General features: G+C 55.7%; 6 protein-coding genes across 6 annotated transcripts; 3 read left to right on the top strand and 3 right to left on the bottom strand.

The window, feature by feature from the left end:
• Positions 1 to 3,622: 3,622 nt before the first annotated feature.
• LY79DRAFT_251763 (calcineurin-like phosphoesterase) lies at positions 3,623 to 5,289 on the top strand. Its single transcript, XM_060551862.1, has 5 exons — positions 3,623 to 3,741; positions 3,898 to 4,226; positions 4,336 to 4,737; positions 4,820 to 5,119; positions 5,185 to 5,289. The coding sequence occupies exons 2-5, from the start codon at positions 4,047 to 4,049 to the stop codon at positions 5,281 to 5,283; spliced, it is 981 nt and encodes a 326-aa protein (XP_060419350.1). The 5' UTR covers positions 3,623 to 3,741; positions 3,898 to 4,046; the 3' UTR covers positions 5,284 to 5,289.
• A 1,472-nt stretch (positions 5,290 to 6,761) lies between these two features.
• Positions 6,762 to 7,739, bottom strand: LY79DRAFT_665824 (selT/selW/selH seleno protein domain-containing protein; the record flags this gene model as incomplete). Its single annotated transcript, XM_060563126.1, has 2 exons — positions 6,762 to 7,343; positions 7,641 to 7,739. The coding sequence occupies 2 exons, from the start codon at positions 7,737 to 7,739 to the stop codon at positions 6,762 to 6,764; spliced, it is 681 nt and encodes a 226-aa protein (XP_060419349.1).
• A 2,571-nt stretch (positions 7,740 to 10,310) lies between these two features.
• Positions 10,311 to 12,606, bottom strand: LY79DRAFT_689229 (GGL domain-containing protein). Its single transcript, XM_060564709.1, has 4 exons — positions 12,292 to 12,606; positions 11,739 to 11,809; positions 10,809 to 11,209; positions 10,311 to 10,676 (listed from the first exon to the last, which is right to left on the bottom strand). Exons 1-4 carry the CDS (start codon positions 12,365 to 12,367, stop codon positions 10,556 to 10,558), a joined length of 669 nt encoding a protein of 222 aa, XP_060419348.1. The 5' UTR covers positions 12,368 to 12,606; the 3' UTR covers positions 10,311 to 10,555.
• Positions 12,607 to 13,460: 854 nt separating this feature from the next.
• On the top strand, positions 13,461 to 17,358 carry LY79DRAFT_537813 (eukaryotic translation initiation factor 3 subunit A). The gene is made up of 3 exons (XM_060556696.1): positions 13,461 to 13,643; positions 13,796 to 14,059; positions 14,123 to 17,358. Exons 1-3 carry the CDS (start codon positions 13,641 to 13,643, stop codon positions 17,072 to 17,074), a joined length of 3,219 nt encoding a protein of 1,072 aa, XP_060419347.1. The 5' UTR covers positions 13,461 to 13,640; the 3' UTR covers positions 17,075 to 17,358.
• A 1,243-nt stretch (positions 17,359 to 18,601) lies between these two features.
• Positions 18,602 to 19,600, bottom strand: LY79DRAFT_575832 (uncharacterized protein; the record flags this gene model as incomplete). Its single annotated transcript, XM_060559744.1, has 2 exons — positions 18,602 to 18,883; positions 19,367 to 19,600. 2 exons carry the CDS (start codon positions 19,598 to 19,600, stop codon positions 18,602 to 18,604), a joined length of 516 nt encoding a protein of 171 aa, XP_060419346.1.
• A 1,099-nt stretch (positions 19,601 to 20,699) lies between these two features.
• On the top strand, positions 20,700 to 22,618 carry LY79DRAFT_505805 (WSC domain-containing protein; the record flags this gene model as incomplete). Its single annotated transcript, XM_060553659.1, has 3 exons — positions 20,700 to 20,925; positions 20,985 to 21,685; positions 21,737 to 22,618. 3 exons carry the CDS (start codon positions 20,700 to 20,702, stop codon positions 22,616 to 22,618), a joined length of 1,809 nt encoding a protein of 602 aa, XP_060419345.1.
• Positions 22,619 to 22,640: the final 22 nt, after the last annotated feature.

Here is a 22,640-nt window from a genome sequence, read left to right as displayed (position 1 = left end):
TCGCGAGCAAAAAGAAGCGGAATGTCTTGCGTCGAAATGGCTTGTGGCCGTTCAGCTGATCTTAAAGCCAGTGCCCCCCCCCCTCCCCAATCCAAACTGGCCGTCGCAAGCGGGCAAGTTTGTGAAGAGACATTTATCATGATATTGATACGCCAGTAGAACACAAACAAGCGTGATGGAGGATTCGGGGTACTAGAGGTGGCCGAGAGCATGGACCAAGATGGTGTTCCTCATCGGCCAAGGCACGTATTGTTTGTTTCGAGAGCAATCCCCTCCTCTCCTTTAGGTTCCGGAAACATGAGATGCGGTCTGGTGCATGGCCGGGGAGCAGAAACACCGCAGCCACAGGCGTGAGAATTGATGCGCGAGTCGTTGTCTTGGGCTGCCACAGTGATAGAGTTCTCGTGCTAGAAACGTAAGACACGTACATGCACGCACACACTTACAGGCGGGCGCTGGTGACTACCTAGTCATTTTAGCTATATGGGGAGAGTGGCTTAGATGAATGCGGTGAAAGGTGGTCTCGGAGAATACTTTAATTTGGGGGCAGGCACCAAACAGACCGTCCGACGTGGCCGTCGTCGAAAATCTGATCCGGGGTCGGACCCTGATGATCATGGTGTTGTTTGTACGTAGCTGAGGGATGAGACTCCGGATCGCATAGACGTAGAAGGAATATGCCGAGGGGGGGCGGCAGCATGGATACGGCTGCTTCGGAAACACTTGGGAGGGTTCGCAAACAACACAACGGTGGTGGCGGCCAGCAACAGAATGCCGATATAGGACGGAGTCAGGTTTGGCGAGGTCCAACAAAGCCCGTGCCAAGTTGTCAGAAGCCAAAAAGCTTAAGAAGCCACTGTGCTAAGCCGAAGGAATGAAGGATAACAAGAGAGAGAGAGAGAGAGAGAGAGAGAGAGAGAGAGGCCGACTGGACAGTCAAGCAATGGGATTCTAGAGTGGCTTGTGGACAGGACGAAGGCTTGCTTGCATAAGGTAAAATGGTGAGAAAGCAGCAGCAGGAGTAGCAGTAGTATAGAAGGTGTAGTGCAATGATGAGCAAAACACTGGCCAAGGATCGCCGGCGCGTGGCTGCGAACTCGGCTTCAGGAGGCAATCTTATCTCTTCTCAGCCCAACGCCAATCTGCGAGGGCTGTACGCGAACAGGAATCTGGCTGCAAGGAAGGGGAGGAGGGGGGGTATGGTGTATTGTATTTGTAGAAGGAAACACTGCCAAACTTGAGCAAACAAGAATACCGGCAGCAACCAGGTGTGGGGACTAGTTAAGGCACGAACGATGACGGTGAATTTCCAACAACACGGGCAAGGGGGAGGCTGAGCCCGCGCGCGCAGTGTGGAAGCCGTCGTGATACAAGTTTAGCAACAGCTCCAGCGGCGGGTCCCCCGTCCGCAAGCCTCGCGCAGTGCGACGGTGCCGTCACGGCATGTCCAAGTCCCCTGTGGTCCGGTGGGTTTGTCATCTCTTCGAGACCCCGGAACGTGACATTTCCTACCCCAACCCGACGTCCACTCGACGGCCCACGGCCCACGGCCCAGTGCCCATGCACTAACTAGTCACTAGGAGTGTAGGCCCAAACCGAGAATCCCAATTGAAAAGGAGCCCCAAGCTTTCAGGCTCGCCGAGGTCCCCTGTGGCCAACCCTTGTTGCTGGGTCGTGGAACTTTTCCCAGTTGTTCCATAGGTGGGCGTTGCCCCAGACTAGCACTGGCAATCGCACCTGCGTGTCGAAATCTCCATGCTGGATTTGCCATTGCATTTCCTCGAAAGCAAAAAAGGGCGTTTTTTGTTTTGCAGTGCGACCAGCCCTTCCCCCCCTGGTTCCGTCAGTTGGGGTAGGTAGGTAGGTAGGTAGGTAGGTATCAGTAGCTAGCTAGCCCTACCCATTCAACCATTCAGCCATTATCTATTGTCTTTACTCCTGGCGTGCCTTCACCACCCAAACTTCATTCCTGAAGGTTAGTTGGTCTTGGGGAATTCGGTCGAGCGATAGGCGGCAATACCCAATGCCTACCTACATCGGTACCCAAGGTACAGGGCCAAGGCCCTCAGGTACAGTACCTACCATGTTAAGGTACCTACCTAGGCAGGGCAGGGAAGGCACGATCGCTGAGTGAAGGCACGTCTGCGGTTGACGGCAGGGCAGGCCACCCCCCCCCCCTGCTGCCGCAGCTACGCACGCCCAAGTCGCGCTTCCCATTCCTCCCGTCGCCGATAGAAACGTACCTGCCCAACCCGACGCTTCCTGACTGGTTGATGGGCTGATTACCGACCTCACCGGCTGGCTGGCGTGCTGGGACGTGGGAAACGGGAAGAGGCGCTTGCTGATGCGCTGATGCTAGTGTACGTACGTACGTACGTCCACCACCCACTGCACTCAGCGGCACGCTTCAAGAAGAGGACACCTTAGGGTGGGTGTGTTTTGGGTGGATTGGCTGCTGGCATCATCTCCAAGCCACGTTGGTTACCAACCCAGCAGCACGTACCTTGCGCGCAGTGCCTTGCTTTCCCTGCCTACGGTACCTTGGTCATCGTTTACTTCCCCCGTTACCGACCTGGGTAGCAATCCAGACAGGTCAAGACAGATAAGTAGAGACGGACGACGAGACGCGGAAGAGCGCGCAGCGGAGCACCAGCACCTCGCGCGAAAGAGGAAGGGGGGAGATCGAGACCGTTCACTGACCCCAATTTTTATTTTTTCTGCGCGTCCAGATCTCCTTGTGTACTTTTTTCTTCGTCCTTTTTTCTTTTTTTTCTTTTGCTCTCTCGCCCTTCGGCGTCTCCTCCCCATCCCTGACCCCAAGTACACGATCCTCGGCGTCTGCCTCGTTTCCTCTGTTCTCTGCTGCCTCCGGGAAACAGGCACTCTCTCTTTCTCTCTCTGCACCCCATACAGTGTAAAAGAAGAACGAGACCCTTTCGAGGAAAATTTTGCCTCTGGTGCATCTCGTTTCGCTTCCTCTTCTGCGTTTTTGGCTCTCAGGGAGCCCATAATATCTACACCACCCACACCCACCAGCGATCACTTAGTGCCCATAGCACTATCCCTCTTTAACCTACCCCCTGTAGTACGAGCGGCCCCCTCACGCCTCTCTTTCGCTCGCTCGCTCACACACCCACCCACCCACGTAGGCGCAGGCGCAGACGCAGAAAAGACCGATCCCTCCATCACTCTTCCCGGACTGGATTGGTCTGGTCCTGCTGCTCCTCTCTTGCCTTTCCGACCAAGCAGCCCGCCGCCGCCCAACACAAAACACGAAAATCCTCCTCCCCTCAAATCCACCCTCACCTCTCCTCCCACCCAAAGCCTCTTCCCCCCCACGAGGCCATACCTGATCCCAACGGCGACGATACGTCTAATCAAGACGACAACGCGATCCAGAGATTTTCATCTCTCAAAAACATTCAAAACAACGACGATCAATCAGTCACACGATCCACGCACCGCCATTCCCGGCTTTTGCGGCGACTACTGAAAAAGAAGAAGAAAAAACAAAAACAAAGGCGAAGCTATCAACACAGCGAGACGGCCCTTTTTCAGCGGCGATTTCCAACCCATACAGGCGAACTCGATCACGCACAGGGACGACGAAAATTTTCTTATCGACGACGCGAGACGCTACCACACAGTTTGGTCTGCGAACGTTCCCAAACAAGTCATCCATCTGTCGCCACTTTCTCTCCTCCAGGAAGAAAGGCCTACAAGAGCTGAGATCACTTCGCCGTAAGTCCCTTCCGCCGCCCTGTCTCGCTTGCGCTCTCCCCTCTCCTGCCTTCTTACCACATCGCCCATTTGGCCGCTTGCCTCCAAAAAAGCCCTCCCCTCGACAATTACACCTGGCTGCGTTGCGCCGTGCTGATTACGTGTTGCTCGCCGCAGATCCGAGAAGTGCATCACCCCCCAAATCTGGGCATCCTTTGCCTCCGGCCGTTGCAAAGCGTACACCCCTCTGGTACTCTTGCTTGCCGCAGTCGCGAACCACCTTCTCGGTATCAGCGGGCCATCTTTCTGGCTGGTGAGGATAAAAGATGGCGGACCAACATGAGGTCGACCTTGACTCGATAATCGATCGTCTCCTCGAGGTGCGAGGCAGCCGTCCTGGCAAACAAGTCCAGCTTCTCGAGGCTGAGATTCGCTACCTGTGCACCAAGGCTCGTGAGATCTTCATCTCCCAGCCCATCCTCCTTGAGCTCGAGGCCCCGATCAAGGTGAGTACGCTTTTTCCCATCTTCAGTGACCTGGTTTGGCCACTGTCTTCTCTTTGCTTCGTAGCACCCCCAGGTAGCACAGACCTGCTGACGCCGACCCCTCATTCAGATCTGCGGCGATATCCACGGACAATATTACGACCTGCTGCGTCTCTTCGAGTACGGCGGCTTCCCTCCTGAGGCCAACTACCTCTTCCTTGGTGACTACGTCGATCGTGGCAAGCAGTCCCTCGAGACCATCTGTCTGTTGCTGGCCTACAAGATCAAGTACCCCGAGAACTTCTTCATTCTTCGCGGCAACCACGAGTGTGCTTCCATCAACCGCATCTACGGTTTCTACGATGAGTGCAAGCGCCGCTACAACATTAAGCTATGGAAGACATTTACGGACTGCTTCAACTGCCTGCCCATTGCCGCCATCATTGACGAGAAAATCTTCACCATGCACGGTGGTCTTAGCCCTGATCTGAACTCCATGGAGCAGATTCGCCGCGTCATGCGACCTACCGACGTACGTTGTATCCTGTTTTCGTGGCCAAGCCTTGGCCTGGCTTGTCGTTGCTCTCAAAATACTGATGCGTCATATTCTGCAGATTCCTGACTGCGGTCTTCTCTGCGATCTTCTGTGGTCGGATCCTGACAAGGACATCACCGGCTGGAGCGAAAACGACAGAGGTGTTTCTTTTACCTTCGGTCCCGACGTTGTGTCTCGGTTCCTCCAGAAGCACGACATGGATCTGATCTGCCGCGCTCATCAAGTCGTGGAAGATGGTTACGAGTTCTTCTCCAAGCGTCAACTGGTTACTCTCTTTAGCGCACCAAACTACTGTGGAGAGTTCGACAATGCTGGAGCTATGATGAGCGTGGACGAGAGCTTGCTCTGCTCGTTCCAGGTGAGCCACATACGCTGAAACTCCGGTCCGTTTGGTCGCATTGCTCATCTCTCTCGCCCTCACAGATTCTGAAACCCGCTGAGAAGAAACAAAAGTACGTTCCTGGTGTTCTCGGAGGCAACAGCCGACCAGTCACTTCTCCCCGAAAACCCGCTTCCAAGTGATTCTGAAGAGTTTATGCGAACATACCCGTCTTTCTAGGTTCGGCCGTCGTTAATTGCCTCTCCGCCCATCTTGACCATACGACCTTTTTGTCCATCGACGCGGGTCTCTGGTCCCCGCCTCCGTCCTCCCGCATTATGGAATCCTCATGGGGCCCCCCTCCGTCAACCCTCCACCCTGTCCGATTCTGCTCAAGCCCACCCATCCGACCATAAACCGTGCGACCTGTTCACGATTACGGCTTTCTGGTAGCTGAAGATAAAACACAAAAAAACTGGAATTTGCAATGGCTACCACAACGTTTCTCGTGTCTCTGTGCGAAACCCCGAGGTGGACATGAACTCGCCTGGGGTCTAATAATGAGTGATTTACACGCAATAACGCCCCAGAGCAGAGCCAACGCGACGTTCTGCAAGTCGACTTTTGTCCTCACCGGCCACCAGCATGAGCAGGCACCGCTGCCAGACTGTTTCTCAGCTAGTCGGTTTACGTGCCAACAACTGGCTGTCTATGGCGGTCACAGTGACATGGGCGATGGCCACTCACTCTGTCTCAGCTACAGGTTCTCGTCTTCGCGTCTCAGACTGGGGACCGTTGCATTGCCGTCCCTGACGCCGTCCTTCGGCTCCAGTACAGTAGCACCTGTATGACTATAATTTCACTCGGAACACGGGGGACCAAGGCGGGGATGGGATTGGTATTCTGTTGTCAAGGGATAGGATTCCATCGTTTGGGCAACCAGAACCCGCTTTTCTCAGGGGGAAGAAATGGTTTCGGACCGCTACTAGAACTTCTTCTCCTTGTCTTTTTGCTTGTACTTTTCCACCACTTGTTTCCATTTTCTCTCTCTAGGCATCTATCTGGTCGGTCAACAGCGGAGGTGGGTACCGAGACATCAAGTTCGGGGATCGCCATTTGGGTGATCCCGGGATGGGAGGGTCTGACGTCCTGGCCCAAGTCTGTGGTCTCTGTACACTCGAGGCATGAAGCGTGTATTTTTTCTTCCGTCGCGGCTAAGTCTGATCAGGGTCCACATTTGGGTGCCGCGCAACAGGATGATACTACGGCTAGTGATGCCAATGCAAAGCCTACACTTTCGATCGCCCCCCTTCCCTGTGATGGACCATTGCGTAACGTGTGAATCAATCAAGGGAATTTTTGTTTCGGGCACGACATTCGCTAACCGCCCAAGCCTGGCTACCTTGCTTGGTTCGAGCTAAAGCCGCGGTCTCGGCAACGCTCCACGAGGCACGCATCCCTCTGGCCGTCCAATTAGACCATTGGTGGCGTGGGCGTCCCGTCCGCCGCCGCCGACAGCCCACATTCCAGCCGTCTGCTGTCTTTCGCCGCCCCTTCCCCCCTACCGACAGTCGCTGGACGACGAGAGGGCGAGGAATGCTCTCACTCAACTCCTCGCCCGTCTAATACTGTTACTTTTGGTCTCCTCAGACGGCACGCTTACAGTGGTGGTTTACATAGCTCAATCACAGTCCTCGCACTTCTTGCTGAGCTTGGCCGACGACTCGTCATACTTCTCCACCGGCAACTGGCCCGCGGGCGTGATCTCGGCTTTGGCCTTCTGCCCCGTGTTGGCGCGGGCGGCGCTGATGGCATCGCGGGCCTCGTCACTGAGGGTGGTGCCCTGCTCCTCTCCGCTAGCGGGGCCGGGGGCCTTAATTGCATTGGCGGGGTGCTTCTTTAGCTGGGAGACGACGTCCGAGGCGGACGGGGCGGCGGAGGGGGCCATTGTCGGCGCAGCTGCTGCCGCGTCCGAGGCTTGGGTGTCGGAGACTGTTGCCGTGCCTGCGGCCGGCTTCGCGTGCTTACGGTCGACGTGGCCGAGGTCCCTGTCGGGCTGGATGACGTCTCGGAGGCGGCGCTTGAGCTCCTTGGTCTCCGGGAAGCCCCCTTCGGTCTTGCGGTCCCAGAGGACCGTGGTCGAGGTCGTTTCGGCGCCGGCGGGGAGGTGAGTGAGGGTAACGACAAAGGTACCGCCTGTCGAGGGCTGGAGAGCAACCTCGCCAATGGAGGTTGAGAATGTCGAGAGCAGCTCCTGGGCAAACTGGGAGTTGAAGGTGGTATGTTAGCGGGACCAGAGCTTCAAGACGATGCAGCAGAATGAGGGAAGTAACGGAAGAGTGAAATGATGATTTGGTTGGGTGATGTAGATCGCGACGATGGGAGGCTAACAGGCCAAGAAGACGAGAGGTGGCTCAGAGGCGCCGGGGTTGTGTCAGAAGGATGAGGTCACCTCAAGTCAACCATCCACGTAAGGTATATGGATGGTGACGCGCGTATGGGTGGCGCCAATCAAGAGGGAAAGACAGAACCGGCAGGGTGCTTTTGGGGCTGGACTTACATATGCCGCGCGGAGCATCCACTTACACTGAGTGCAGAACTGGATGGCGACGCGGGGCAGCAGCGTCGGTGTAGAGGCCGACGTTGTTGGCTCGGCCATTATCAGGTACCAAAATAGGTGACTATTCCGCTCAGACGGGGGCGTGAACAGGAGAGTCAAGTCGGCGAGATACTGACTAGTCCCCTGGCGTCGGGTGGTTGCTGAATCACTCGCTCGAATGGATAAACCCGATTGTGTGCGCCCGTTGACGTGAGGAGTCGGCTCCCAGAGAGAGAGATTGTACACCAACAGTAAGTTCCGTAATTGTTTACACCCAGAAACAAGCGGACAAGCTTTATCGAGGAATGATAGATGAGCCACTTTCCTCACAAGATTGTCGATGCTCAAATGCCCGCGCTACACGCCTATGATTGATTGTGGAACAGGTCCACGACGACTGCATGACGGTATGGAATGGGGGGGAATCGCGCCTCACATAGGTCGTCCTGCGTCATCGGCGTCGCTGGCGGGACGTGAGGGGTGGTGGGAGGTCGCAAGGTAGGAGTGCAATGCGGCGGAGAGTCGGCCAATCAGGAAGCAGAAGGGAAGGGGGGGAGGGTAAAAGCCACTCAGCTGACAAAGAAAACAAAGCGCCGGCGGAGGGAAAGACCGGAAACAGAGGCCAAACACTTGTATCGTTCAATATAGTTGTGTTGCAGATTTTGCCAGCCGGCAGCTTCAGATTTCAGCTGGCGGTCCTCTCGGCCCATCCCTCGGCCGGAAGCGTTCTCCCCCGGCAGCCCCCTTTCCCCAGCCCGTCGGGAGGAAGGAATGCAAGAAAAAAAAAAAAAAGAAAAAAAAAAGCCGGGCCCACAGAGCAAAGACACACCCCGGCTCAGAGATGGCAGCATGTGGCCCCAACACCCTGCAGCAATTCAGGTACGGGTGGAGCCACGGAAAAGAAGTGAATGAAAGACCAGGGGGCCGGCAGAAGGATGGTACCTACGATGTCGAAGCCAGAAGACTGGTGTGCCGTCGCTGGAATGTACGCACTGTCGAAAAGCACCGAATGAATCGCACAGTGGGCTGGCTCGTTTTTTAGGTAGCAGAACAATCGCATCCATTGCGATGCTCATCTATGGTCAATTGAGGGCGGGGACGGCAGCTGGCCAAAGGAGACGAATACCAGGGAAACGGATCCCCCGTCCGGGCGACAACGTCGGACGGGAGACTCAACGAGACTCGCGGTGTAGGTAGGGTAGGTAGCAGCGGGGGAGGGGGGATGAATAGGTTGTACGAGTAAGAGAAGAATTGAAAGCGACTCTGCTCCGTATCGTATCGAGTAGTGGCCCGGCGGAGTTGCAGTTGGGAAAGGGCAGGTAGCAAACAACGTAGCAAACAACAAACCCGCAACCCGCCCGATGTACCCCTGACGGAAATGAAATCGTCCTCTTTATGGCTTGAACGCCATCCATCCTGCCGGTCCCCGCGCATTCCCTCCTCCCTTCTCTCTCTCTCTTTCTCTGCTCCCGGTTTGGTTGACGCAAATGGAATCGGCCAATAAGAAGAACAGCGAAGAGAAAGAGAGAGAGACGTGAAGAAGGCTGCGCCTGGCTCGGATTCCCCCCTCATTTAAGAAATAGAGCAACCCTAAAGAAAGATGCCACACTGTCCAATATGCCAGTGAGATTTAATATACGCGCAAATTGACTTGTAGAGCCCGTGGTCATTTCCTTGCCTTCCTATTTATTTATTTATTAGCTTTCAGTCCCCAACCCCCCAGGCTGCCACTCGATTAGCGATGGGCTGATGTCTCTGATTTCTATGCTTCCTGTGTCTGGGTTGAGTTGCATCTTTGCGGTCGTGGCCGAGGGGCGTCGGCTTCGCCCTTCAACCCGAACATGTTTATATTTCTGTCTGTCTGCCAGCCAAGCCTCCGACCCCGCTAATACGGCCATTGGTTGGCCGAAATGACCTGTTATAGTATCACCGCTGGTCTGAGTGATTTTGTTGTCCCACGAGCGCAACGCGGGGGGTGACAGGCATGGGAAGGGGTTATTTTTTTCCTTTTCCTTTTGGAGATCTACCCTAGGAAACCCTAATTCTTCCAGCATTCCAATATGATGCAGCATTGTTTGTCGATAATTGTAATGATCGCTGGTTCCAATCAAGATGCAATGTCCAACCAGCTCGGGCGGTAACAAGCACCCGTTGTTCATTCTAGCGAGACAATGTGATTGACTGATTGAGGCTATTCACACACTCGGTGCGAGACATAACAGGAAAAGGGGGGAAGCAAACGAGACAGGCCCAAGAAAGAGAAACAATGAGTACAGGACATCAAAATAATTATTACATGCTGAAGAGCTGCCCGCCAAAACGTTCTGCCTCCCCGATGACTTCCTCCTCTCCAATGACAACAGAAAAAAAAAGCAGCATAGAAGCATTATCGTAGCGGGGACCGTTGCCTCTTCACTCTTCGGCTCCTCCCCTCGCTTCCTCTTTCCTCCATCCATCTCCTCATCGAGCTTGTTCGTCTCTAAATATTACTGACCCGTATGTCGCTACCCGTGCCGTTTCGTCTTGATCCATCGAGGGGGACAGAAAAATGTTTCTTGGCTGGCAATATAGGTCCTTTCCCCCCCATTCTCAATCGTTGGGAAACATTTTGTGGCCTTCCTCTTCGGCTCCGCGCTGGTCTAGGACTTTTGGATTCCGTCGATTTCACGACCGAGTAATAATGATGAAAACACCCTCTTTTTCCCATTGTGCGAGATGGGGGCCGGCTCGCTGTTTCAAGAGGAGGTTTTGCTGCGTTCCCGATGGCTCTCGGGGGTTTGGTATCCCACGCGATAAACAAAATTAAATGACAATGCGATCGAAGGGGGTCACGGCTGTTCGGATGCCGACATCGCTAACACTTGATAACCGTTGCTCTACATCACCACACAGCATCCGCCGCTTTGTTGTGGTGCATAAGGATCTTCGCCGCGGGGAACGGCGCCCCAAACCGATGGAACCATGTAGTCCCTCGTGCTGTTACAGTAGGCAATGATGCTAGTAGAAAATGAATCAGTCCCTGCTTCATCCGGTCGCGATCGCCCGATGAGTCAATTGATGGCACATTGACACGATCTTGATAGGTGGTGTTGATGATGAATAGAAGAAAAAAAAGAAAAAAAAGCTCACCTCTTAGAAGCATTGCTCACAGGGATGCGTTCCCTTTCAAGATCCTCGCGCAGACGGTTGTTGAGTTCGGTCAATCGCCTCAACTTGAGATCGGCCATCGATTGCTTGTTTTTCTTGATCTGCGACGGGTCGCCGACATCGCGCGAGGTGTATTGAGGCATTGTAGCCGTGGTTCGTGGAGCTGGAGACTTGGACGACGGGGGGGTCGAAGACGACGTGGCGGCAACAGAGGCGTCGGCTGGTTGTCGTCGTGATTGTTTGTCGTCGGAAAGAGGCTGATGAGCGTGATCCTGCCGCTGTCGAGAAGAGGAAGAAGAGGCTGCGGTGGTGGTGGTGGCGGCGGCGGCGGCTGCTGCAACAGAGGATTCGGCGGCGGCGGTGGTGTTGTTGGAAGAACGGTCCTGCTGAGAGAGCATATCGTGTCAGTTTAATTAGAGTTTCCTCCTTTGACTCCGCTTTGGCGGTGGTTATCGCGATTTCCCACCACCCCGTGGTACGAGCACAATCCAGGGTGGGAGATGGCCGGAATTAAATGGACAGTCGAGGGGGGCAAAAGACTAACAGCTCTGAGACGGCGTTGGGGATTGAGATAATGACCAAGGCCGGTTTCGATCGAAGCAAATCGACAAAGAAAAGAGCGTCGGGGGGTGATTGGATTTGGGGGGGGAGGAGATTACCAGCGTCGAGATGGGTAGGTTGGTTGCTCGGATAATGGTTTTGGTTTTGGGAAAGCAAAGCAAAGGAGAGGACGGGACGGACGACGGGTGACGGGGAGGACGAGGGAAAGGTCAGGAGAGTGGTCCAGCAGTTGGGGAACAGTACAGACAGAGAGGGACCGGGGACTGGGATTGGATTGGATTGGATTGAATTGCGGAGCGTGGGAAGGTTCCCCTAACGTGAACGGAAAGAGGTCAATGGTTGCAAGGTTACCTCTCGCGCTAGGGCCACGAGGCGCACCATGGAACCAATAACTGCTCCATCCCCTCCGACAATGTAGGTACCTACATGGCGGCCCGCAGAGCACCTGCACGGCATGCACGTAGCGAAGCGAAGCGAGAGTCTGTGCCAGCTGTCGGCGGGCTGGACTGCCAACCTCATCATGCATGTAAGCTGCTGCTCGCTTGCTTGTCTGCCGTGCTCGTTACTGGTCTAGCCGGGTCTCAACCCCCACAAAAACAATGTAGGTACCAGGCCTACTGTGTGTTGCAGTGTACCTGATAGCGCGTCACCTGTGGTGGGCGGTATGTAAACACTCAATCAGGTAGTACCTGCTTTCACGAGTGGTCCGCCGGGGATGTTCATTGTGGTTCCAATCACATCTCCGAGAAGGTAATTTTGAGAGGGTGATGTTCTGCACGGACACATCCAGCGTTGGACAGCTTTGGCGGGATTGGTAGACTGGCCGCGAAGGGGGGGGGGGGGGGGGCAATGTGCCAGAATTAAATTTCCCTTTAGTTGGTTACCTAGCAAGGAATACACTTACACGCACCACGATACGCAATATCTTGAGCAGAGGTCGATTGCAATATGTCGTTTTGATACCAAGCGTCCACAAACATTACGTACTTTGGACATCATGAGCCGAACACCGTCGGCAACTCAAATTTTCCTTCCAGAACGCCGTACAAGACGCGCCACCTCGATCTGACTTTGGCTCAGCGCAGCCAACTTTGTGTTCGATGAATCTACACCCTTCGTACGGCATTCCATATCCGGCTAGTTTCGATACCGGAGCCAATAGACGCCCTAAGCAGACTGTTCCTGAGGGTTGTTGTATGATAAAGCATCAATAGGAGTTTGGGGATCGAGACATGCCGCGGAACTCTCAGCGCCAAGTGACGCATTCAGCCAGTCTGACAACCCTCCCATCTCGGCCAGACAAAGAACGCAGTGCTACCTAATCGAATGGAGAAGCCCAAGGGGACAATGGCTGTAGCTAATAGGCATAATGGACCGACCGATTAGATGCCGGGCCTTTCCTGGTTTGGTCCAGCCTGCGGACACAACACTCACGACTACTCCTGCCGTGCAGCATCAACTGGTCTGGTCTGGTCTGGGGAAGCAAAACTGGCACACTCTTCCACAAATGTATAAATCACCCCCTCAAATTTAGGGCCAAAATCTAGATCCAATCGGCCTCTTCAGTTTGCTGGTTTACCGAGGAGTGTGTGAAGTTGCAGACTGCCGCGGGCTGTGCAGGAGGGGGGGGCGGGGGGCATAGGAGGTTCCGAAAGTAAGTTGGTAGAGTTCTTGAAGACAAGTCTATCAGGGCTGGCAAATCGAGGTACAGATCGTAAACGGGCCACCCCACCGAACGGACGAAGGTTATGGGAGACGACGCGCAACTTGAAGGCAATCTGTGCCCGATTTGATTATATTCCTGATCACTAGTTGACGACCAGGCGTTGATCACGTCAATAGTTCTGTTATCCGACCCCGATGCCGGTACCAGCTTCCAATCGTTTTGCTCATCTATACTGCGTAAATTCACACATATGGGGGCTTGTCGGAGTGAACCTCCAAACCTTAAGCCTAGGGGAACAAGCCCATACCTCGAGAGTCAGCCTTGGCTGACATAATCGTGCTATCACGTGACATTCGTTTCGCACCATGCACGGACGGACACTCGAGCCCCTCAGGACTCGCATAGCGGCCACACACGAAATTGAAAAATTCCTCCGGCTGAGATCCGCCTCTATTCAGCAACGCCAAACGCACCTCGAGCGACAGCCAAGTCAATATCCCGCTCGCACCCAAAGGCTTGCGCTCGCAACTACTCACACCAGAGACCCTCTCGAGAATACTATTTTCCCGCAGAGGAGGTTGCCCATCATGGTGAGTCCTGCCTTGCCCTCTGGGTCCCTCTCGACCTGACGCCTAAGATTTCTCCGCCCGATTTTGACGCTACCCCTCTCTGATCTGACTGCCACGAGGCATCATCTTTGCTTCCAATGGCGACAGATAACGGTACTGACAACATACTATAGCCTCCTCCACCCCATCAAAAACCCGAAAATGTCCTGAAGCGCGCCCACGAGCTCATCGGCGTCAACCAGGTTCCGGCTGCGCTGACCCTCCTCCACGAGCACATCACCTCGAAGAGAAGCCGAAATGTTCCCATCGCGTCGTTGGAGCCGGTTATGCTCCTGTTGGTTGAGCTCTCTGTCGAGCAAAAGAAGGGAAAGCTGGCCAAGGATGCCCTGTACCAATACAAGAACATCAGTCAGAACACCAACGTCGCCACCATTGAGGTAGGCCATTTGATTGTCGTGAATCTTAGTTAGGGCAAATGTCGCTAACAGGGCCACGTATAGTTGGTCCTCAAGAAGTTTATCGAGCTGGCTGCCGAGAAGGTTACCGCCGCTCAGGCCAAGGCCGATGAGGTCCAGTCCAGCATCGAGGCCAACACCTCCACTGCCAACATCGACGACCTGGAGGCTAGCGAGACCCCGGAGTCTATCCTTCTCGCCACCGTCTCCGGCGAGCAGTCCCGCGATCGTACCGACCGTGCCATCGTCACCCCGTGGCTCAAGTTTCTCTGGGAGGCCTACCGTACCGTTCTCGACATTCTCCGCAACAATGCCCGTCTCGAGGTCCTCTACCAGAGCACGGCCATGCAGGCCTTCGACTTCTGCTTGAAGTACACCAGAAAGACTGAGTTCCGTAGACTTTGCGAGCTGCTCCGCAACCACGTCCAGACGGCCGCCAAGTACTCAGCCCAGATGCACGCCATCAACCTGAGCGATCCCGACACCCTGCAGCGTCACCTGGAGACTCGTTTCCAGCAGCTTAACGTTGCTGTTGAGCTCGAGCTCTGGCAGGAGGCTTTCCGCTCAGTTGAGGATATCCACACCCTCCTCAACCTCAGCAAGCGCCCTCCCAAGAACATTATGATGGCCAACTACTACGAGAAGCTCACCCGTATCTTCCTCGTTGGCGAGAACTACCTCTTCCACGCCGCCGCCTGGTCCAGATACTACACCCTCCTGCGCCAGTCCGCTGTCGTCGTCGCCAGCGGACAGGGTAAGAAGGCCGACAACCCCCCGGCTACCGAGAGCGACCTCCAAAAGGCCGCCTCGTTCGTGCTGTTGTCCGCTCTCGCCATTCCCGTCATTAGCACCACCCGCTCCCGCGGTGCCATGGTCGACTTTGATGAGTCGAGGAAGAACAAGAACGCTCGGCTTACCCACCTTCTCGGCATGAGCCAAGCCCCTACTCGTGCTGGCCTCTTCCGTGACGCTCTTGCTAAGCAGATGCTGAAGCGTGCTCGTCCCGAAATCCGCGACCTCTACAACATCCTCGAGGTCGACTTCCACCCCCTCTCCATCTGCCAGAAGATCTCTCCCATCCTGACCAAGATCGGTGCCGACGCCGAGATGGAGAAGTACATTCTGCCCCTGCAGCAGGTTATCCTTACCAGACTCTTTCAACAGTTGTCCCAGGTGTACGAGACTGTCGACCTGGGCTTCGTTGAGCGTCTGGCCCAGTTCCCCGAACCCTTTCAAGTTACTCGTGGCACCATTGAGAAGTTCATTATGAACGGTAATAAGAAGGGTGATCTCGCCATTCGTATGGACCACGCCACCGGTGTCCTCAGCTTCGATAACGATGTCTTTTCTTCCGCCAAGGCTGCTCACGCTGGGGCCGCTGCTGGTTCCGCTGAGGCCGACGGTAGCTCCGTCCAGCGTCTCCAGAGCACCCCATCCGAGATTGTTCGCTCTCAACTGACTCGTCTTGTCAAGTCTCTCCACACCACTTGCTTCTACATCGACCCCAGCTACAACCAGTCTCTTGTGGCCGCTAGGGAAGCTGCCCTGGAGCGTGCTCGTGCTGGTGCCGAGCAGGAGCACCACGCTATCCTTGCCAGGAAGGATATTATCCAGAAACGCAAGGAGGAGGCTTCCGAGGCCCAGGCCCGCAAGGAGAGAGAGAACGCCCGTCAGAAGCGTCTCCGTGAGCAACTGCTCCAGGAGGCCGAGGACAAGCGCCTTGCTGCTGAACAGAAGGAGCGTGAGGAAAAGCGCATGAAGGCTGAACGTGACCGCGTCCGTAAGGAGGAGCTCAAGAAGCAGATTGCCGACCTCAAGATTGGTACCAAGACCATCGACTTGGACTTGGAGAACCTCGACAACCTCGACTCGGGCGCCATCCACGCAATCAAGCTGGAGCAGCTCAAGCGTGAGAAGAACGACGTCAACGAGAAGCTCCGCATTGTCTGGAAGCGTATTGACCACTTGGAGCGTGCGTTCAGAAAGGAGGAGTCCAAGAAGCTCGGCGAGGACTACCAGAAGCAAATCGAGAAGGACCGCGCTACGTACGAGGCTGTCAAGGCCCAGACGCTGAAGGAGGCCGAGATCAAGCACAAGGAGAGCGTCGAGCTGAAGCACCGCCTTACCCGTCTCATGCCCGAGTACGAGTCATTCCGCGCTAACCTCCACGAGCGTCGCCGCGATGAGTTCGAGAAGCGCCGTAGAGATGCCGAGAGAGAGCTTGAGAAGCAGATCGCTGCCCGCAAGAAGGAGTACCGCGAGCGCAAGCTCCGCGAGAAGCGCGAGCGCGAGGAGCAGGAGAGAGTCCTGCGCGAGGCCGAGGAGCGTGCCGCTAGGGAGAAGGAGGAACAAGAGCAGCGTGCCGAGGCCAAGCGGGCCGAGTTGCAGCGCCTCAAGGAGCAGCGCGAGAAGGAGCGCCAGGAAGGCCTGGAGAAGGCCGCTCTCCAGGCGAGACGCGAGGAGGAGGCCCTGGCCCGTCGCAAGGCCGAAAGAGAAGCCCAGCGGACGGCACCACTTTCCCGTGTGCCCGAGCGTACCGCCGAACCCTCCAGCTCCGAGGGTCGTCGCCCGCTCAACCTGCCCGGCGCCGGCAAGTGGCGCGAGCGCGAGGCCGCTGCCAAGTCTACCTCCCCCGCCAACGCAGACTCGGCTCCGCCCGCTCGCGCACCCCCTGCTCGCGCCGTTCCGGCGGAGCGTACCGAATCCGGCGACCGCCCCAGTGCCGGTGGCCCGCCCCGCCTCAACCTTGCCGGCAACAAGCCCAGCTGGCGTGATCGTGAGGCCGCTAAGGCCGCGGCTGGCGGTGCCAGCGACAGCGCGCCTCCGCCCCGCACTGCCTCCGGCGGCGCTTCCCTTAACCGGGGTGGCTCCGGTCGTGACGACCGCGAGAACGGTCGCCCCGAGCGGACCGCCTCGCCCGCCACGCCGGCGGAGCCCCTCAAGCCGTCGGGCGCCCCTGGCAAGTGGGTTCCCCGTCACCTCCGCGACAAGGCTTAAATGTCTCGAGGGACAAGGTCTTTTGTCATGGGAAATGGGAGAACGAAGAGTGGTTACTGCAGTCTGCATCGGCGTTCTAGGTTAGGCAGGAAGTTGTTTTAAAAAGGATGTACTCTAGAGCCCCCCAACGAGGATGGTCTCCCTCCTTACAGAGGGGGGAGCTGGAATGGAAGTAACAGATGGCCTTTAATCGTCATGAGGACGGGGGTGAAACGTGACATGACTTTTTAGCATAGCTTCTTGCTGGAATTCAATTTTCTTGCACTTATACTCAAGAAGCCTCTTTTCTTTTTTTGGTTTGCTCTTTCAAAGCGACCCTATGCCTGTGGGGAGGCCGCTTGAGAACGGAATTCAATTGTCGTGACCTAGCCAAGACTGTGGGCACCTACCCTTTGAGCCGCGTGAAGGTAGGGCGTCTTGCTTTTGACTGCCATTGTGATAGGTGAGGGCATCGGGCGGGTACTGGTTACTCCCGGCTGCCTCTTGGCAATGACGGCGCAGGAGGGCGTATGTCGCCAAGCCGTGACAGTCAAGTAGAGGGGGAGGTGGTGGCTAGGAGTATTTCTGATAGCCTCGTCAGGGGAGAGCGATTCACATTCGGGGGGTTGCCCGAACCCCGAGCCGAACATCATGAACGTTTGAGCAGACAGGAGACACTAGGTAGATAGATGCCCGACTCAGGTATGCCAAGAAGAACGTCGCCGGCCTGACAGGTCCAGGCCTCCAGCCCCGCTCGGACCTAGCGAAAGGCTATCGCATTTGCATGTTCAGGTTAAGCTTAGGAAGAGGGTTTGCTGGCAGTTGGCCGAGTCCTATTAAGCTTCATTTGCCTAGACCTCTTCTATACGAGATCAGGTAGAACCATGTTAGCATAAGGGGGGATGGCGTGGTTGTCAGCAGCATCGGGATCGACGCTTAGATTAATTAAAACAAGCCTGAACTTGAGTGGCTTGGGTGCTAGTGTAATGGCCGAGCACTGGTCAGAGCGCCACGAGTGCGGCCCCACTGACGAAGTGCTTAGCTCTTTGTAGTGTAAACGGGCGTCGCTCGGTGACGGGCGGTCAGACACAGCAACTCACGTAATTTTCTTGAGAGAGGGGTCAACAGTGGCGTTTTCTCAGGTATGTGTGGCCCATTTGCATTGATCTGGGGCGATGCCATGGACGGGGACGGAGGCGCAGCTTTCTCTGTCGAGTCGTCGTTGGCAGGAGCCGCAAGAGATTCGACAAGCTTCTTGTATGCACAAAGGGACCGTTGTCACGAGGGAAGTGCTCTACATTAGACGGCAGCGTTCGGGCGAACATCGTCCGAAGGTTTGGCTGGCTCGGATGTATTGATACTTTTTCTCGCTTGAAAGGCTCTTGTGCTTGTTTGAGTGCAGTAGACTTCAAGGCACGTTTCTCGGAACAACGATGGCAAACTGACGAAGAAATCAGCAATGACAATGGCATAGTTGTACCGATAGAATTGAAAGACCTGACGTGACCCGAAACCACTGGGGTAAACAAAGTCTCGCCCGATAACTCATCAACGCGAACTTGTGTCGAGCCACAATCCGCCATGAAACGATGACGGGTGCTTCAGATCGCGTGGCGCACCGTTGTGAAGGATGGGGAGGCTTCGGTCGCTTCCCGATCGTGGTTTGGATTCGGAGCGTCTGCATACTGCGCTGCGGGATGCCAATAGTTGCAACTGTTCAGTCGAGTTTCCTAGATAGTCGTCCTCGCCTGAAGCTGAGAAGTCTTGGCGGCCTAGCTTGTCGCCTAGCAGGCCTCCTAGCGGTGAACAACCTGGCGAGGCAGCCGACCCCTGGATGCGGGGGGTTTTAGTAGTAGTGGTTTTTTTTTTTTTGGTTTTTTTTTCCTGTGTTTTGGGTCGGAGATTCTCCTTCGATTGTTTGTGAGTCTCGTTATTCGTGCCGACTTTGTGGATCCAAGTCATTGGAAATGGGACACTAAGCACGGAGTGTGGAGTTTGAGCGAGCTGGTGCCAGAGCATCTTTCGGGGTCTTCGTGTCGTCCGATGAGGCCATCTACCTAAGCGCAGAGGGCCTTGCATCAACTTCAATATTCGCCCGAGCGGATGTATGTTGGAAAGATGCTGTATGTGTGCCCTGTGCGTCGAAGCCGTGCCCGTGTTGTTATCGACGGCAACGCCAGATAACACGGAGGTTTCCCAAGGTCCTGGTCGGAAACCTGGGGTACGATTCAATATTGCAACTGCATCGCATCAAACAGGGCTATACGAACCAACTCGGCCGAGCTAGACGCACAAGCGGTGCAACGCTGGTACGAGTCTAGCTTTAGAGTTACGTTGGCTAAGAGAACTGGGGTGGCCGGTTGTGAGAACGAGGGTGATGAGAGCAGGGGAGGAGCGGGAGCAGGCGAGGGACTCGGTACGAGTCAGGGCATCTGCCATCTTCCTCTGCTGTAAGGGCAAGACGATCGGTCGACAAGTGAGGCTTCTGGGCGTTGTAGGTCGTTCTTCAGGGCCACAGGACGGCAGCGGCGTGTATTGTTTTGGCATGGTGATTTGCCCCTGATTCAGATTCGAGCAAAGGAAAGCCAAGATCCAACCTCACTGTCGGCTTGTACTAGTGGGTTGTGTATAGACGATTGATTCCCCGAAAGATTGAGTCTAACGACATACTAGAAGCAAGGGAGCGCCAAACAATGGTTCAGGGTACCTCTGGGCGACGCTTGGGTGTAAAGGTGGAACAGAGGAAGAGGAAAAGGCAGTCGAGAAGGATTAAGCCTAATCTACTAGTAATGCAGGTACGAGCCTTTTCTCCTTCCCCCCTTGTTGACCTGCCGCTGGTGGACGGGATGAATTGAGCTTATCCTCAGCGGCCCCAATAAGACCGAGCAGTTCCTCCGAAAGCGGGTCCATCTATTCCCTGTTTGGGAAATACCCCTGACCGCCTTCTTACACGATGCATGTAGCCTACTCGCCCGCAAACCAATCCCACCGTGATCTGACGACTACAGCCAGCTGGAAAGAGCCTGGCCCATTCCTTCTCCTCCCACGTTCCATCTAGCGTAGTCACTGTCTGCTCGGACCCATGGGCATTACTCTTGGTCGCCAGTCCGGGCCCAACTTGGCGGGTGTCCCATACATCCATCATCAGCCACGCTTCTTGACCTCAAAGAGTATGGCCCTTACCCACCAGTTCTGCAAAGACCTCTGTTGGCGCAGGTGTGACCACATCGTTTGCCGGCCCTACTAATGTTCTTCTGGCTTTTTCCCAACATCCTCGCGCCGTGGCGTTCTACTGCTCCTTGCCCATTTACATGGTATTGCATTTTCATCTAGCTAAGGTAGTACTGAACGTCGTGCGTCTCCATCAATCCTTGGACTTGCCACTAGCACTCTAGCCGTGATGTTAGCCCTGGCCGACCTGACACCACTCCATCGACCGCTCCGGTTGTATTGCAGTTCAGCCGCTCATCGTGAGTCCAATATGATGGAATTTGACTATATATGGAGTCCATCCATGCCTCCCATCCATATCTCGTCTCATTCGATCATCACACAGCCCAATCCGGGAAGACATTCGCTTACTCCTGTTCTTTCGCTTGCATAGAACTTGGTCATTCTTTCAAATCACCATCACCATCGTTTCGTAATGGCTCCTCTCGTTCGAGCCCTCGCTGCTTTCGCAGCCGCAGCCTTCCTGACCCAGGTCACCGCGACCACCGTCGAGCTACCGCCATGCCTTGATGATTTCCAGCCCTTCGCCTACTCTGGCTGCTTCCAAGACACGGGAACCCAGGGCGAGCCCGTCCTCGACTTCCGCTCTTCATCCAACCAGTCCGAGAACACCGTTGAGAAGTGTGTTGCTGATTGCAAAGGTGCGTACATCCATCATGCGACCACGCTTGACCTGTGGATCACGTTAACACCTCGATAGGCAACAGTTACCGCTATGCCGGTCTCACGTACTACGGTGTCTGCTACTGCGGTCAAACTGTCAACAGCCCCTCTCTTCCCGAGGCAAGCTGCAACATGCCATGCACTGCCAACAGTAGCGAGACATGTGGTGGCAATGGTGCTTTCTCCATCTGGCAAGATACTACATTCCCTCCCTCCACTGGCGTCACTATCAACGACTACGTGTCCCTCGGCTGCTATACCGACGATACCGACAAGGGCCGCACCATTGCCGAGCGCCAGGACCAGGTTGCCTCTGATAACATGACTCCTTCTTTGTGCTTGCAGGCTTGTGCTGGCGAAGGCTACCCCTTTGCCGGTCTTGAGTACGGCGGCGAGTGCTACTGCGGCGTGGTCATGGGCAACTACACCAAGCCTGCTGCCCAAGAGGAGTGCAACACCCCCTGCAATGGAGACAGCACCAAGACTTGCGGTGGAGCCTCCCGTGTCGAGATCTTTGTCGCCAACAAGCTCAGATCTCTCGAGCCCTGTGGCTTCAAGCCTCCCGTGAACTCGGTCTCTTCTTCCGTTAGCACCCTTAGCACTAGCACCACCCCTCTCCCCCCCGTCAGCGTCCCCAGCACTACCAACGTAGTCTCTACGATCATCTCCAGCCAGGCTCCTGTTCCGACCACGACCCAGCCTGTCACCACGACCCAGCCTGTCACCACGACCCAGCCTGTCACCACGACCAAGCCTGTCACCACGACCAAGCCTGTCACCACGACCAAGCCTGTCACCACCTCGAAGCCCGCCGTGACCACCACCGCTCCTGCGGTCTGCACCACCACTATCGTGACCCCCCCTATTTGCGAGTACGGTTGCGGCAACTGGTGCAACAAGAACCTTCCTGACTTCGACGATGCCGACAGCTGCACCAAGGCCGCCAACAGTTGCAAGCTCCAGGTTAGCGCCTGCTTGGGCTCCGGATGGCCCGGCTCTGCTGGCTGCATGGACTTCAAGGCCTGGTGCAACGACATCGGTAGTTACTGCACCAGCAGCTGCAAGGGCAAGGGTTCCTGCTCCAAGAAGGACTGCTTCGCCAAGAAGGCCCCCAAGGGATACAAGCCAGGCACCACATCCGTCTCTACCTTTCCCTGCCCCTCCAAGCCTACCTCGACGGTCTCCGCGGTCCCCACTGTCGTCCCTCCTCCTCCTATCGGTCTCTGCAAACAGCCTAGCGACTCGCGGTATGGATACGGACCTGGCAAGCCCGTTGGTGGCATTGAGATCCCTTTCGTCACCTGCAACGATATCGCCGCCGACTTCAAGGCCGGAAACAAGTTCAAGCTCTACACCAAGTCCGACTCTCGCTCGTGCAAGTCCTTTGGATCCAACAACGTCCCCAACGCTTGCCAAGAGGCCTGCCAGGAGCAGTACAATCAGTGCCAGAACACTTACGCCCAGGGCTGCAAGGTCTACAACAACCGCCGTGGCCGCCGCGAGGATGCTGTTGTGTACGCCCGCGCTCCCGAGTTCGCCAAGCGCTGGTTCTTCTCGGATTCTTATAGTGTTGCCACCAACAAGTGCAAGGCTCAGTACAACGACTGCCTTTCCGAGAACCATGTCTCGTTTGCTGCCAACAAGTGCGGTGCCTTCGGCACTGGCTACTAAAGAGTGCATCCCTCATCGTCCG

Source organism: Colletotrichum navitas (genome assembly GCF_030913465.1).
Source record: "Colletotrichum navitas strain CBS 125086 chromosome Unknown LY79scaffold_4, whole genome shotgun sequence".
NCBI classification, from domain to species: Eukaryota; Fungi; Ascomycota; class Sordariomycetes; order Glomerellales; family Glomerellaceae; genus Colletotrichum; species Colletotrichum navitas.
Note: the sequence above shows the minus strand (reverse complement) of the source record. Positions and strands in the feature narration are given on the sequence as shown.

What these genes read in the sequence shown, in the direction of transcription:
- LY79DRAFT_537813 (XM_060556696.1), top strand. An exon ending in CCAACGTCGCCACCATTGAG is followed by an intron (nt 14,060 to 14,122) that starts GTAGGCCATTTG and finishes GGCCACGTATAG; the next exon opens with TTGGTCCTCAAGAAGTTTAT.
- LY79DRAFT_251763 (XM_060551862.1), top strand. Translation starts at nt 4,047, where the DNA reads ATGGCGGACCAACATGAGGTCGACCTTGACTCGATAATCGATCGTCTC. An exon ending in AGCTCGAGGCCCCGATCAAG is followed by an intron (nt 4,227 to 4,335) that starts GTGAGTACGCTT and finishes CCCCTCATTCAG; the next exon opens with ATCTGCGGCGATATCCACGG. An exon ending in GCGTCATGCGACCTACCGAC is followed by an intron (nt 4,738 to 4,819) that starts GTACGTTGTATC and finishes CATATTCTGCAG; the next exon opens with ATTCCTGACTGCGGTCTTCT.
- LY79DRAFT_689229 (XM_060564709.1), bottom strand. Translation starts at nt 12,367, where the DNA reads ATGTTTGTGGACGCTTGGTATCAAAACGACATATTGCAATCGACCTCT. An exon ending in TCGTGGCCCTAGCGCGAGAG is followed by an intron (nt 11,210 to 11,738) that starts GTAACCTTGCAA and finishes CTCTCTCAGCAG; the next exon opens with GACCGTTCTTCCAACAACAC. An exon ending in GTGAGCAATGCTTCTAAGAG is followed by an intron (nt 10,677 to 10,808) that starts GTGAGCTTTTTT and finishes ATTTTCTACTAG; the next exon opens with CATCATTGCCTACTGTAACA.